At 37.5% G+C, this 14,930-nt stretch overlaps 1 protein-coding gene across 1 annotated transcript in view; it reads left to right on the top strand.

Annotated features, from left to right (window-relative positions):
- Positions 1-9,716: 9,716 nt before the first annotated feature.
- LOC135075454 (receptor-type guanylate cyclase gcy-1) overlaps positions 9,717-14,930 on the top strand; it is a 71,611-nt gene continuing 66,397 nt past the window's right edge. The window contains exon 1 of the mRNA XM_063969894.1: positions 9,717-9,723. Coding sequence (XP_063825964.1) covers positions 9,717-9,723 — 7 coding nt within the window. The remainder of the gene's footprint in view (positions 9,724-14,930) is intronic.

Here is a 14,930-nt window from a genome sequence, read left to right on the forward strand (position 1 = left end):
TCTCTTCCCATCTTGTGTATTTGTCGTAATGTCTCGTTCTCCCGCCAAAATATGTCAAAGTCAAACCCCTGCTATTCCAAATGACCATGACATTAGGTGTTTACATTTGGTATCGCTTCTCGTTGGCCGTACTTTAGTCTATCACCCTTTCACGAATCAAACGTCGAGCGCGCTCGCCGTTTTGGTACAACCTAATGGTACAAACCATCGAGCATATTGGTGTAACATTTCGTCAAGCCTTTGCACGAGCGCGAGCGATGCACATTTCAACAAAGTGTGAACGAAAGGTACAATGAAGTGTTACGGTTAATGCACATTAGCTGTGAGCATTACGGCGATCAGAGCGCCGAGCATTCGCCGGAATGTTACCTTACATGAAATTGCTATGGACACTGAGCTGTAACCTTTATTGTACGTTACATTACAAAGAAATGCTCTAGTCTATACTCACCTTAAGTGAAGCTGCAACGCTATGCGAAGTCGAACGCACAGCGTTGAGAGCTCTGTGATTGGTTCGTGTGTGTCACTCCGCCATTCAAGTATTGTCTATGAACAGGTTTTTGGGACTATGCGAGTTTACGCGCACTGTGAGACCTCATAGTAATGTTTGTGAATACGAGTTTAAGTAGTATTGTACAGTGGTAGTTTTATAGATATCAAATTAATGAATTTTAATGCTATTTTGACCGACATTTAAATTGTTTTCAATGGCCATAGGGTTCAGCACCTGCTGGTATGTTAAAACAAAACAATTGTGTACATTTTAGCCCAATTCTCCTTAATAGTTGAAGGTATTGTGTGTCTGTAGTAGTAGTCCAGTCAATAAAGCATTATAGATGGAAATCCGTGGAACACAATTTTTGACTTCGGGACTTTATTTAGACTAGTTAGGAGGTGAACATAGCAAAAGTCCCCGCCCTTAGCCTTTGAGCCGGCGGGGTGAGGGGGGTTTAAAGGTACCACTTTTCGGTTTTTCGCTTAATCCTCGGAAACTATGCGTCCTAGTGACATGACTACTATGAACCAAAAAAAGCTTATTCAATTTGCTACAGGTGAGACACTCAAGTTTTTCTATATCTTTTATAGTTTTCACGGCATCTGCTCTAGAAGGTCTGTAATTTTGGAAATTTTATTTTTGTCTTACATGTTCCCATCAGGAGAAAATCGACTTAATCAACATTGAGCAAATATTTTAGACATGCGGAAGCATGTTAAGCCTAGTTCCAGGGAGAGGACTGCACTGTGCGTATATTTAGACGAATCAATTGGAGCCACTTTTGACTCCACATCACTCAAAAACTACTGTGCATTAACACTTCAAATTTGGCTCATGTATTGAGACTTGCAAGATAAACATCAGCTTCAAATTTCATAAATATACCTCAAATGGTTCTTTAGGTATTGACGTCCAAAAATCGAAATATCTGACCTATAGACCAAATTCTAACAACTTCCAGATGACCTTGAAGGTTCAAATTTGGCATACAGATAGGTAGATGTGTAAATACAAAGGAACAAATAAAAAACCAGTAAATTTTAACATTTTACATTTTTAGATATATTTTAGTGTTCTAAATGTCGATTTTTGAACGTCAATACCTAAATAACCGTTGAAGGTATATTTATGAAATTTGAAGCTGATGTTTATCTTGCAAGTCTCAACACATGAGCCAAATTTGAAGTGTTAATGCACAGTAGTTTTTCAGTGATGAGGAGTCAAAAGTGGCTCCAATTGGGTCGTCTAAATATACGCACGGTGCAGTCCCCTCCCTGGAACTAGGCTTAGCGTGCTCCCGCATGTCTAAAATATTTGCTAAATGTTGATTTAGTCGATTTTCTATTGATGGGAACATGTAAGACAAAAATAAAATTTCCAAAATTACAGACCTTCTAGAGCAGATGCCGTGAAAACTATAAAAGATATAGAAAAACTTGACTGTCTCACCTGTAGCAAATTGAATAAGCTTTTTTTGGTTCATAGTAGTCATGTCACTAGGACGCATAGTTTCCGAGGATTAAGAGAAAAACCGAAAAGTAGTACCTTTAAACCCCCCTCTCCCCGGCGGCTCAAGGGCTAAGGGCGGGGACTTTTGCTATGTTCACCTCCTAACTAGTCTAAATAAAGTCCCGAGGTCAGAAATTATGTTCCACGGATTTCTCTCTACACCGTCGTTAAAGCATTCATTGACTGGACTATAGTTAGTAGAGAAAATGGTTAAGATCATCTACCTACTTCTCAGATACACTTCGAAAAATAAACAGTTGTCTTTGTAGAAAATTCCCGTAATATTATGTCTTCTCTATGCCATCATATTGTTCCAAAATGGTAGTGGAACAATTAAACAAGTGTCTTGAGAAGCGCCTTTAAAATCATTTGAATTTCTGTGTACAGATGAGTACCTATATTTAATTAGTAGTAATGTATTATTGTATTATTATTCAAATGCAAACTTTTATGTATAATTATGTGAAACCAAATAGTATTATAAAATACTAATTAAGTGTTTGAGTGTAAGTAGGGACTAGATAAGTTTCTAAAGTAGTTTGTAAGTTAGATTACTTTGTGAAAATGTTGAGGCGAAATAAAATATTTTTGTACGTTTTATTTTTATTTTACCAAGTTTCTTAGAGTTTCTGACAGTTAATTCTCTTCACAGTTGTATTCTTTGGTTGTGCCTTTACTCGTAGATAAATAAATACATATTGAATTAACAATTACTTATAACAAAAGTCGGTTGGCACCATTTAGGAAAAAGTATATTCTTTCATTTTTTAATGCACAAATACAAGGCAGGTATTTGACCGCAATCTTTGTCATTACATTCAAACTAACAACAAACACCTAAATATTATAACTCAAAGGTCTGACTGACAGTGATCCACTGGACGGATCGGGCTGAAATTTGGCATGCAGGCAGGCATGTTATGACGTAGCGTAGGCATCCACTAAGAAAAGATTTTACGAAACTCCATCCCTAAGGGGGTAACACAGGATCCACGCGTACGAAGTCGCGGGCGGCCGCTAGTGATAACTTATAATATAAAAAAAGTATAGTCCACAGATCAAGCCAAAATGACAGCTTTCTCCAATGGAGTTTCATTTTCATACCTTCATCACAAGATTCTAAATGGAAACGCAGACTTGTTTACATAGTTCCCTCCCATCACTTTTCAGTATAATCATTTAATCCATATAACGTTTCTCATGTCAGGAATATTAATAGTGCTTGAAAGCGCTCTACATTATTAAATGGATGGATGAATGGGTGGATTAGCTGAGAACCAGTAAGCGATTAACATAATACAAATAGTTGCTTAGTTAACACTATCAGCGTAAACAAGTAATTGTAAGGTATTTAAGTACGGTCATGTCATGGATGATGAATGTCAATATTAGGCTCGGTCGCACCTAATTTAACTTTGACAAACGTCAAAAACTGTTAAATTGCATACAAAAAACGCCGGTTACCGTTATAGTTAGTGTTAAATTTTGGTGGTGCAACTCAGCCTTAGAGATAGTCGTCACCGTGACAGCAATACATATAGTAGTAGACAGAGGTGTAGCTACCGCAGTATCTAACGTACCAATGATACGTGGCCCCCGGAAAACAGGGGCAACACTGCCAGACTTTTTTAGATTATACAAAGTAGGCATCTGACAGGGAAGTTCTATAATTTGGCAATGACATTTTCTGACGAAAAGGGCTCCACGATTTAAATGACCTTTTTTGACGGGGCGCCCAGTAAAGTTTGATATAGAGCCAGCCTAACCACGTTACGCCACTTGTACTAGAATAGTCAAGGATCTTTATGTAACCTTTATTTATAAGGTCATGAGTCCATTATGTACAAAATGAAATGCAAAATACCTATTTAAAGTCAGAAACTTTTAAATAAACATGTAAATTATTAATAAAGTAGTAGGTTGTTGAATAAAAAGAAAATTTCATTCCATTCTCAGTCACTCAGTTTTAAGTCGTTTTAATTAAATTAATAAAGCAAAACTTCTCCTGTAATATAAAAGGCTGTTAATAACAAATTACTAAAACAATACGAGTTCACTGAAAATGGACGAACTTAGAAAATATTTACATAAACCCACGCAGTAAGTAATATTAATTAATATCGTAGCTATATTTTTGATAGAGCTTTATTATTTAAGTTCTGACTAGCATTTGAAACTTTCGAAAATTATTCAAGCGACGAGATTAATACCACAAATCCAATTACTTTAATTCTAAGAAGCCATTTCGTTATTTACTATTTAGGATCAATTTGAAACTTAAAGCTCAACACAAAAACTTTTAATTTACTTTATAGAGGCTTTAAATCTAACAAAAGCCACTGCGCTGATTGCAGATTCTATATAAAAAAACTTTATCGAGCTTACGACTAAAAAGATACTTTTAAAGTAGCCGAGATGAAATTAATCATGTTTAGCATTTATTTTGCGTACTTCATAAACAAAATAAATTAACTTTAGTAATCACTACGAGATATTAACCACCATAGATAATTTAAAGTTTTACAATTCCATTACTACCAAGTAGGTATTTTAAACTAGAAACTTATTTAAAATTCAAATTAAGATATCTCTGCAAAGATTTTCATAAACAACGTAACTTTTAAATGTTGCGTAGGTTCGTAATTCAAGTGTATAATTAAATTAAATATTAATTTTGGACTTGTTTTATTATTTAAGACAATATTAATTGCCCTATTACCTTACAGGGTAAGGTAGAGCCTAATTATAATAATTAGGTGCTCAATTAGACCCGTCTGAAGTTAATTTACCGTTAAGATATTTTGTCTTACATAATACATAATAATATAATATAATATAAATCAGTTTTCATCGTAGCTTTCAAGAATCTCTAGAGTTTAATTTAGATTTAATTATGTATGTACCTAAAGAATTAGTCAGCCATTTTACTATGGAGATCACTCTGAAGCCGCAACTTGTTAAAGGTAAAATTATAATAAATCTGCTAATTGTAGTCTTTATGAAAACATTCGATTAAGGAAGTTTTGCAGAAAGATGACTTTAAAAAATCTAAAAAATATTAATACTGATAGCTTAACCATGCCAACGTACGGAAATATGATTTGTTTTAAGCAATAAGTTGTATGTAGAGAACGTGTGAAAGTGCCCTAATAGGGGCCCTTCATATTGAATTTCAATTCAACCAAACGAAACTTGGAACAAATACACAAAATATAGAACCCGTGAGAGTTGGTCGAGAAAATCTAACTGTTTAACTACTGGTCCTTGGAGACAAATCTTTTCAATACGATAGGTTTTCTCATACTCATTAGTCCACAACATTAGTTTTTAATCCAATTAATGTAAGACGACATACTTTTAACTACATTAACTGTTCACAGCGGTAAGTGCAGTCGACAGCAGACTATAATTTGTTGCAAAATAGCCTGTACTACAACGACATAAAATGCTGCTGTACTGTCCGTACATCTAAAAGTAGGCCAATGAGGTCACTGATTGCCCGGGTCACTATTTTGACGGACAACAAAGTTTCCCAAACATTTTGGACATTGCCATGCAAATGTGGTCCTAAATTTCAATGGAAGTGTGTGATATGGAGACAAATTTTGTTTGTGACATAAAGCGGTATGTGACACATTAACCCTGTAGGTTAAACTCGTGCTATTGACCTAGTAGATCCAGAATGTTTTGGCAGAGCTTTATATGGATATTCTACAGTTCGCTCGACTCCGCAAGCGTTTGGCACTAGAGTTTAATTGCAAACATACTCGTAATTCTGTGATTGTGTTTGTTTGTTTAGAATACATTTGGATGTAAACTATAATATTGTAGGATCATAATGACAGCATAGAGACAGCATTTACATATTTATTTATTTTAATCGGTGCTATGCTATAGTTGAAATTATTAAAAACGTAACGAAAGATAGATGAATATGGATTAACAAATAGTGTCTTTTAGCTCTATCATAGGTATTAAATTGTAAAGGATTAGAGTTTAGAATGTTACAATTCTGAAATCACGGACAATGATATTGAACCGATGATGATAAAAATAACTTAAAAACTTTATGCATCCCATCTGGAAACAGAACATAGCACTATCGATTCAAGAGTCTAGCTCTTTAGTCCAGGACCACGGAGTGAATGGCAGTTACATAAATTCAAATGCCTGATCAGACTGCGAGATCTTAATAGGGGAGTGAAGGTCAGTTCATTTCTCACCAGACCTCCTATTCCGTGATATCAGATTATTGGATTCGATTAAGTATCCCCCTTTTTATGGGGCGTCTTTTAATAATGTCTGTTAGACGCACTCCAACAATACTCGTATTTGATGATTACATGTATTTTTCTCACAAAAGCATTTGATCAACTCTCCTGTTTTGGTTTGGAGTGAATCTAATTATCCTACAAACTACAAAAAGTGCCATTGCACATCATAGATGTGGGACAAAAATTAGAATATGTCTACGTAGTAAAAATTAAAAAAAAAATTAAAATGTCCAAGGACAAGGATTGTTAAGAATTGGAATAGAAAAGGAGTAAAAATGATACCCAGGCTCAAGGAAGGGAAAGCGATATAATAAAAAGGATTAAAGGAAGATACAGGAATACAGGGATATAGAAGAGACAGACAGATGACAAGTGACATAATTATAGAAAAATATAAAAGTGTAAACCATAAACGCTATCAAAAGAGGCCGTTCGTAACATCTCTCCCTCTCTCTCAACAATGATAGAATACAAATATCAAGAAAAAAGAGAGAAAGCGGGAGAGATTGATACGACCGGCCTTAAGGTGGGCTACCAAAAGAGTTAAAGGTTCATCTAACTTTGTGACGTGACGTGTGGTTCACAATGTGCTGGCTTCGGGTCAGGGGGAGTCTTGCAGTCAGGTGAACGGATGAGGCGTCGTGCAGAAAGGAAGAGACGTCGTGCAGATAGGAAGAGGCGTGGCAACCGTAGATAAAGCAGCGTCCAGCAGAGTTGAAGGAAGAGGCGCAGCAACCTTAGATAAGGAACGGCCGGGATGCACAGAGGTAGGCGCATCCCCGGTGGCAGCTCCAGATTGCAAATCGGGTACACTTGAAGAAGCAGGTCTACCTGGGCACGCAGAGATAGGCGCGCCCGGAGAGGGAAACCTGCGGCAGCTCTACCTGGGCACACAGAGATAGGCGCGCCCGGAGAGGCAGAGCTGTAGATATGTGATGCCCGACTTGAAGGCGCCGTATTCTCCAACCATTTCGGAGTGTCGACACTACAGCGGCTACCATTGGCTTCAACAGGCTACAAGCGGTCCCTTTCTGAATACGACGAAATTGAAGATAACGAGCCGTAAATCCGATGGAGCTTCAGTATCCAAAGTCTCATCAACGACCATATTGGTATGCCGTGAGCAAGGCGTTGGTGGTCATGACACGTCAGCAATCCACTAGCTCGATGCGTTCCACCCAAGACTTCCACTCAAGACGACAGAAGGGTCCATCCAATTTTCAAAAGCAGTAAGATACTACCGAGAGCCACAATAACCATCTTGGTATTAAATCAGAACCACACGTCGAAATTTTACTTTGCAAAAGTTAAGACAAATAAAAAAACTAGAGTAGCCAAAGTTAAAGATTAAAAATAAATTTAAACTTAGGATTGCACAGTTTGAAAGGCCAGGAGCGTGCAAGGTTTACACACATTAGCTCTACCTTACAAGCACCTGATGAACTGATGCGTGGCTGTTATTGAAACGAAAAAAAATGCAGCCATTGGCTGAAACGGAACGGATCCGTACACACAAAAATATTATAGGTGAGATAATGGAAATGGTTTAAATACCTATAAAATACAAAATTAAATGGAAGTTGCTAATGGCGAAACCTCTTCGACTTCCAACAAAAAAGTGAGAACTAAAAATAAAGACTAATAAATTAATGTCTTTCTAAATGAAACAAAAAAAAAACAATATTGTTATGTACTTCTAAAATTAATGGAAACGAGTGAACTGAACCATAACAAATACACGAAATTAAATTGGAAGTGGGATAATGTGTTGGTTGACCTTAGTAACCAAATATTCAAAAAAGAAATAGTGAAATCCTACTGATCAGGTATGGGATACCGGATAAAACCAAAAGCTCGTACGCTTTGTTGAAGATTACTTCTATCTACATAAATAATTCCTACTACAAACTTGAGCTCAGAAGGCACAAGAGCGGGTGCTTCCGGAATAATCGAAACCCAAGTCTTTTAAATGCGCTCGCTTTTGCACCTCATGCAGCACTAAAGATGATCGAATCGGCAAATAGGAAAGATCGCGGCATAAAAAGTGTCGCGCGTCCTTGCCCTGGGATCCAATCTTAACCCTCCTGATGGCAATTGAACAAGAATCTCTATCCTCTCGAACCAGGAAAATTATATCATCGTGCGAGAATAGCAGATCTGGGCCAGATAATGGAGGAGAATTAAGACTGGAAGGAGAACAAGGGACGTCGACTGCGCGTAATTTTTCATGATATCGATGTCGATGTCTGTATTTACAACCGGAGACTTGACATAAAGTATTTGGATTATACGACTTAAAAGTGTGTAAACCTTTTTTCAAACACCGATTGCAAACTTTTTGGTCACGGAGCCAATTCAATTTTGACATAATGTCTAGATGACGAAATTTATGACAGTTGTCAATCAAATGTTGTTGTTGACAATAATTACAATTTGGTTTAATAATTACAGATTGTGATGGATGATTATTTACAGATGGCGAAGAACCGATGGCTGTGGTGCACAACGATTTGTTTATGGGCCGTTCAGATAAAGTGCGGACAGGTAACACGTGTTCCTGCGGGACACTGGGACCGGCGAACAGGAGGGTTGAGTCAAGGGGCGCGGGAACCATAGAAACGGAACGGCCGGGATGCGCAGAGGTAGGTGCATCCCCGGTGGCAGCTCCAGGTTGTCCTAAAATAGGCACGTTAGCAAGGGCAGATTTACCTGGGCACGCAGAAATAGGCGCGCCCGGAGAGGCAAACCTGCTGGTAGACGATGCCTGATTTGAAGGCGCCGTATCCTTCAACCACTCCGGGACACTGGGACCGGCGAACAGGAGGGTTGGGTCAAGGGGCGCGGCAACCATAGAAACGGAACGGCCGGGATGCGCAGAGGTAGGCGCATACCCGGTGGCAGCTCCAGATTGTCCTAAAATAGGCACGCTAACAAGGGCAGATTTACCTGGGCACGCAGAGATAGGCGCGCCCGGAGAGGCAAACCTGCTGGTAGACGATGCCTGATTTGAAGGCGCCGTATCCTCCAACCACTCCGTAAGATTGCGGCTGCTGTGACGACTGGAGCGAGATCGGCTGAAGCTGGCTTCTATATGGGCGAGTTCCGCTTGCAGCTCAAGCTCACTCGCCACGGCTTCGGCAGCTTCTAACCGCGCTCTTTCTTCAGCGGCACGCACGCGTTCCGCTTCCACGCGCGCTCGCTCTGCGTCGGCAGCTCTGCGAGCGAACTTAGCTTGCACGGCGAGGATGCGTGCTCGAACGGTGGCCGATGAACAAGATGACGATCCTGTAACAGATGCCGCGTCGGCGGCCGCCGCGGGGGCGGTCGCGACTGGTGCGGGGTCGGGTGCGGCAGCATGAGGGGAGCCCCGTATGGGCTGCGTAGCCTCGGCCATACCCGATTTATTACCTTGTGCTTTTCTTTGAGCCCGAGTTATCATGGCTGGTAAGCGAAAAATAATTTGAAATTTTCAATAAATAATGCCGGAAAGAAGGACCAAAAATGTTAAGAATTGGAATAGAAAAGGAGTAAAAATGATACCCAGGCTCAAGGAAGGGAAAGCGATATAATAAAAAGGATTAAAGGAAGATACAGGAATACAGGGATATAGAAGAGACAGACAGATGACAAGTGACATAATTATAGAAAAATATAAAAGTGTAAACCATAAACGCTATCAAAAGAGGCCGTTCGTAACAAGGATATTTATTTATTTACAGTACTTGTAGTGTCAAAGACAGTTACTAACCTTCAATATTCTAATGTTAACATACTCTCACAAACAAAAATATTCGAGAAGTAGTAAAATAAACATACTATCTCAAATATCTAAATATGGATGAACGGAAACCTAGCACCACTTTTTCCGCCGGCTCCATTTGAAATTCCCTCGTCGCATGATGACATACCGGACGGGATGGCGCCCGACCTGTCTCGATAACTCAAAACCGGTCGCCTGTAAAGGACAGCCACGTGCCGATGTAAAGCAACGATAGTCAATTCTTCTCTATTACCTTAGTGCAAATACCAATTACAGAACGATATATAAGTAAAGAAGCTTTACTCAAGTGACGATAATTTGTGTAAAGTTTTTCAACAAAATAAAAATAAAAAATTAAGTTTATGTCTCACCAAAATTATTATAGAACAAAAGTGCATTATTATTATTGTTAGATTACAACTAAGATTGTGGGAGACTGGTGTCTAATGTAGGCAAAGATTGCTGTCCTAGAGTACCAAAACACTCTTCAATAGGTATAATAAAATTGTCGTTCTTTATTTATGTGTAGGTAATTATTGTGTTATTTACTAACATAGTTTCTAAGACCTTTACTAACACTATGCCTGAATTAAATACCTTTTTTTTATTATTTTCAACCAACACAGCTGCACAATGGTTTCTCCAAGAACTTTTACGAGCAAAACGAAGTTTTGTGTTTCCCGCGACTATCACTACATTTCAGACTGTCAAACCCTCATCCAAATTGTATTTACATACCACATTATATACCTACCTAATTTCTATTCTATTACACCCATACATTTATGAGAACATCTATGTAATTTTGTAGCGACAATAACGGTGAAGGTGTGAAGATTCGGATCTGAGGAACGCTGGTACAAACCCCGCTGCTGCTGTATTCTTATGGTGAAACCACTCGTAACGCAAGCTTATTTTAGCTTACTCGTACTCGTAAAATGAGTGAATGAGTGAATAATAAAATATTTAATTTGAGTAATTTTGCAATCTTGCATTAGAAGTTCAGTAATGGTTTAAGAATACTTCCCCGGTAGGTATTGTTAAATAGGTACGTACAATACCGCATTTAATACGTTGGTGATTGATTAAGGTAATCAATTTTCCTCCCAAACCTCATCTATAAACATGAACGCCGCTTGTGTGAGATAATTGCTATTATCATAATAAGAGCGCTAAGGCTGCGTCCATAAGCGCTCCTGCACACGACGCAGCCGCCGCGCCGCCGCCGCGCCGCCCCCGCGCCTTTGCACTATTTATACGCGCTGCGTGAAGCCCGCTGCCGCGCCGCCGCCGCGCCGCCGCCGCGGCGCCGCCGGCGAAATTATGCTTTGACGGCGCGGTCACGGTAATAATATCATACAGTATTGTAACTTCATATAAACCGACGAAACGCGAGCTTTCCTTCGAATTTCAAATCTCGGGACGTGAAATCCAAAAGTTAGGGGTGTCGCGAATGTGCCGAACGGACGTCGATGGCCTAGTGTTGAAAATGACTAAGGTGATTGAATTTGACTGACCGTCATTTACGATCTTTGTCAAAAACTAGTCATTAACTGTCAGAAATTGTCATTTTCAGTCAGTTTGATTTGAAATGAAAATTATATATTGTATAAAACCAGCTTAATTGCCAACGATTTCGCTCGCCTAAAATTAAAGTAACAGGTCATAAGGTACTCATTATGATTAGTAGATTCAAAATTATTTTAGTATATTTTTTTAAATTAAATCTACTAATCACAAAATAACACGCATTTTTATCCTATTCCATTCACAAAGTATTTTGTTTGTCTAAATAAAAAAAAATTACAATCACAAAACTATATAGAAATTCTAAGTAGATAGATGTAATTTTATTAGAATGGGTACTGTAGGTAGCAGCCCTATCGCATGTTGTCATACCGTGACGTACCGCGGGGCTGTTGACATTTTTTTCAAAAATATGGCCGAGTTGGAATACTGAGCGGCGCGGCGGCGCGGCGGCGGACTTTACTCGGCGCGTATGAACAGTGTAGGGGCGCGGTGGCGGCGTCGCGTCGTGTGCAGGAGCGCTAAAGCTTTTCATACATGTATTTTTCAACTAGAAGAAAACACATTGACGAATGCTTGATCGTAGTTCTAAGAATATGAATTATGCGTCTACATCAATATTGAAATGAAGCCTGAAGGCTATAGAGCCGTATAATAATATGCAATGCTACGCATTTTACACAGTTTTCACAAAAAAAAAGCACGAATTTTCTAAGTAATCAACCAAAGGCAAATGGAGGACTTAGCCTACAATTCCCACGCTGGTCAGTCGCGTTGGGGAGGCCTGATGCATAATGATTTGTCCTTTAGTCGCCTTTTTCAACATCTACGAAAAAAGTGACGACCGAATATTATAATATTAGGTCGATAGTTTTCAGTTACATTACATTAGGTACATTTAGGCTGGGTTGCACCATCTTACTCCATACCTATTAATCCATTGATCCATACCTCGTTACAGATAACAAAACAAATTAAGTGTCATCATAATTTATGAACTCTACAAATGTGTGGTCAGAATTGAAACAAACGTTCTACATAAATAAATACAATCTGATACAAATCAAACAACGTAAAAATAAGTCATTTCAATTCTATTTCAAATAATTACTTGAAAATACAGTTATTTTTTTCATAACACCACAATAACGTTACGTGAAAAAATATTCTCAGAACAATAACGTTATTTTATACTGGCCAATTGGAAATTCAATAATAAATGAGTTACGATCATATTGGTGCCCATATTCTAGAATATTACATTGCAAAATGGGTCAGTTCAATCATAAGGGTACCGCGATTCAGCTTTCATAGAATTTCTGTTATTTTCGTCTGAAAATTTCTTTGTAAGTTATAGCTCAATAAGAATCAATTATTCATAACAAAATTGAATTCTCGTTCTGTAGAAATATTAGAAAACTGAAAAAATAATTTCCTTTCTTAATAAAAATACCAGTTGAAATGAAAAATACAGTTTCTAGAATTCTTGGCTCTAGGTCATATTTAATTGGAAAATATTAGATCATGAAAAGCAATAAAAGTGATATTTCCACAGAAAAGTTATGCTCGCATTTTAAGTGAGCAAGTAATCTATATATATAAAAGAAAGTCGTGTTAGTTACTCCACTTATAACTCAAGAACGGCTGAACCGATTTAGCTGAAAATTGTCAGGGAGGTAGTTTAGAGCCAGGAGAAGGACATAGGATACTTTTTATCCCGTTCGAAATTTAAAAAAAAGTCTGCTTATTTATTGCCATTAAGGCGGAACAAAGTTCGCCGGGTCAGCTAGTATAAGATAAGTACAATGTTTTGAAATGCTCATTTAATTGAGTAAATTATGTCAAGATTATGTCGCGTTATGTAAGAAGGAGGATAAACTGGTAACCGGTATGCCGATATTATTAGCCTAATTATTGTTATTATTACCATGAATTTGTGGATATTGACACCTTTGACCCTAGGGTTAAATGACATAACTTCTTTATGTAATATTTCGGGTTAACCGAATTTCACTTTGTCTATGTTTGTTTATCACTTGGTTGTATTTTGAAAAAGCTCTATGTCACCGAAAACACTTAAAATTATGGTGTTGACCACGAGAACTTACACTTCTGAAACTTCATGAAATATAATTATAAAGGTCAAGATAAAAGATAGGTTTAGTAAATTAATTTTATCACAAGCAAATCTTATTAACCTGCCCATCTAGTTACCCGAAATATCATACCTTTAATAACCTTATTTACGATCAAATACCGCTAGACTGTTCAAAACAAGCGTTTAAATTATCCTGCTAAACCATAATTTATGACAATAACAGCTTGAATACTAAAATAACAAAAAAGCGAACTCACGCATTTCAATTTTCGTCTTTTCAGTTAATTTTCCAGCTCAGATTTTTGTAAAAATGCTGTCGCCTGCAAATCGTTTTTCCTTACAGCAAGACCCACCCTATCTGTGCAGATTCACCCTGTAAATTCAGTACCAATCCCGGCGGCGTGGGGGTAGCGCGCGTCTGCCCTCCGAAACCGTTACGAAAACAAAAAAAGAACACTTTTAAATTTGAAAATCGAATAAAGGAACACTTTTGAGTTTAAAAATAGAACGCCGTGTGAGTGAGTGTTGTTAAAATGATTATGGGTAAGTTTTTTCACGCATGTGATGCAATTGGGATGCAGTTTTCTGCGATGCAGTGTATTATGCATTCAATTGGAATGCTGAATTTTACAGCTTCATAATTATGTGTGATGTTTTAAAATAGGATAAGTGTCTTGACTGTCAATTAGGATAGGGAAGGAGTATTTCAGGAAAACATTCTTGTTTTTGTATGATTTTTTTAGAATCGAGGTCATTATTTTTAAATAGAAAAACATAGTGGTTGCATATCGGGTAGTTTACCGGTGGCTCTATTTTACAAAGATAAATAGGATAAATTCAAACATTTTCACATGATTTTTAATAATTTGGAATTTAATTTCATTGTATTAAGTACTATTAATGTGGAGTCTGGTGTACTAGTGAATGTGCATTGTACTAGCATATTTAAGTCGCTCTCCTTAAAATTATCCTTGATTGTATATTATTTAAAATTATATTATTAACTACCTTTAAAAAATAGAATACCTACCTTTAAATAATAAGTACTCCAAGGTTTTTGGTTGTAAAAACACATAACTAATTATTCAGTTGTTAATCCATCAATTTATTAATTTCACTAATTAATTTTTGTTCCTCCTTTATTTTACACCAAAGCATGAAGTAACCTAAATCTATGTTAACATTCAACTAAAACTGAATTAGTAATGACTGTTATAGAATCGTAATGAATTATCCTCAATAATAGGAAATAATTTTACAAAAACA

Source organism: Ostrinia nubilalis, chromosome 10, assembly GCF_963855985.1.
Source record: "Ostrinia nubilalis chromosome 10, ilOstNubi1.1, whole genome shotgun sequence".
NCBI classification, from domain to species: Eukaryota; Metazoa; Arthropoda; class Insecta; order Lepidoptera; family Crambidae; genus Ostrinia; species Ostrinia nubilalis.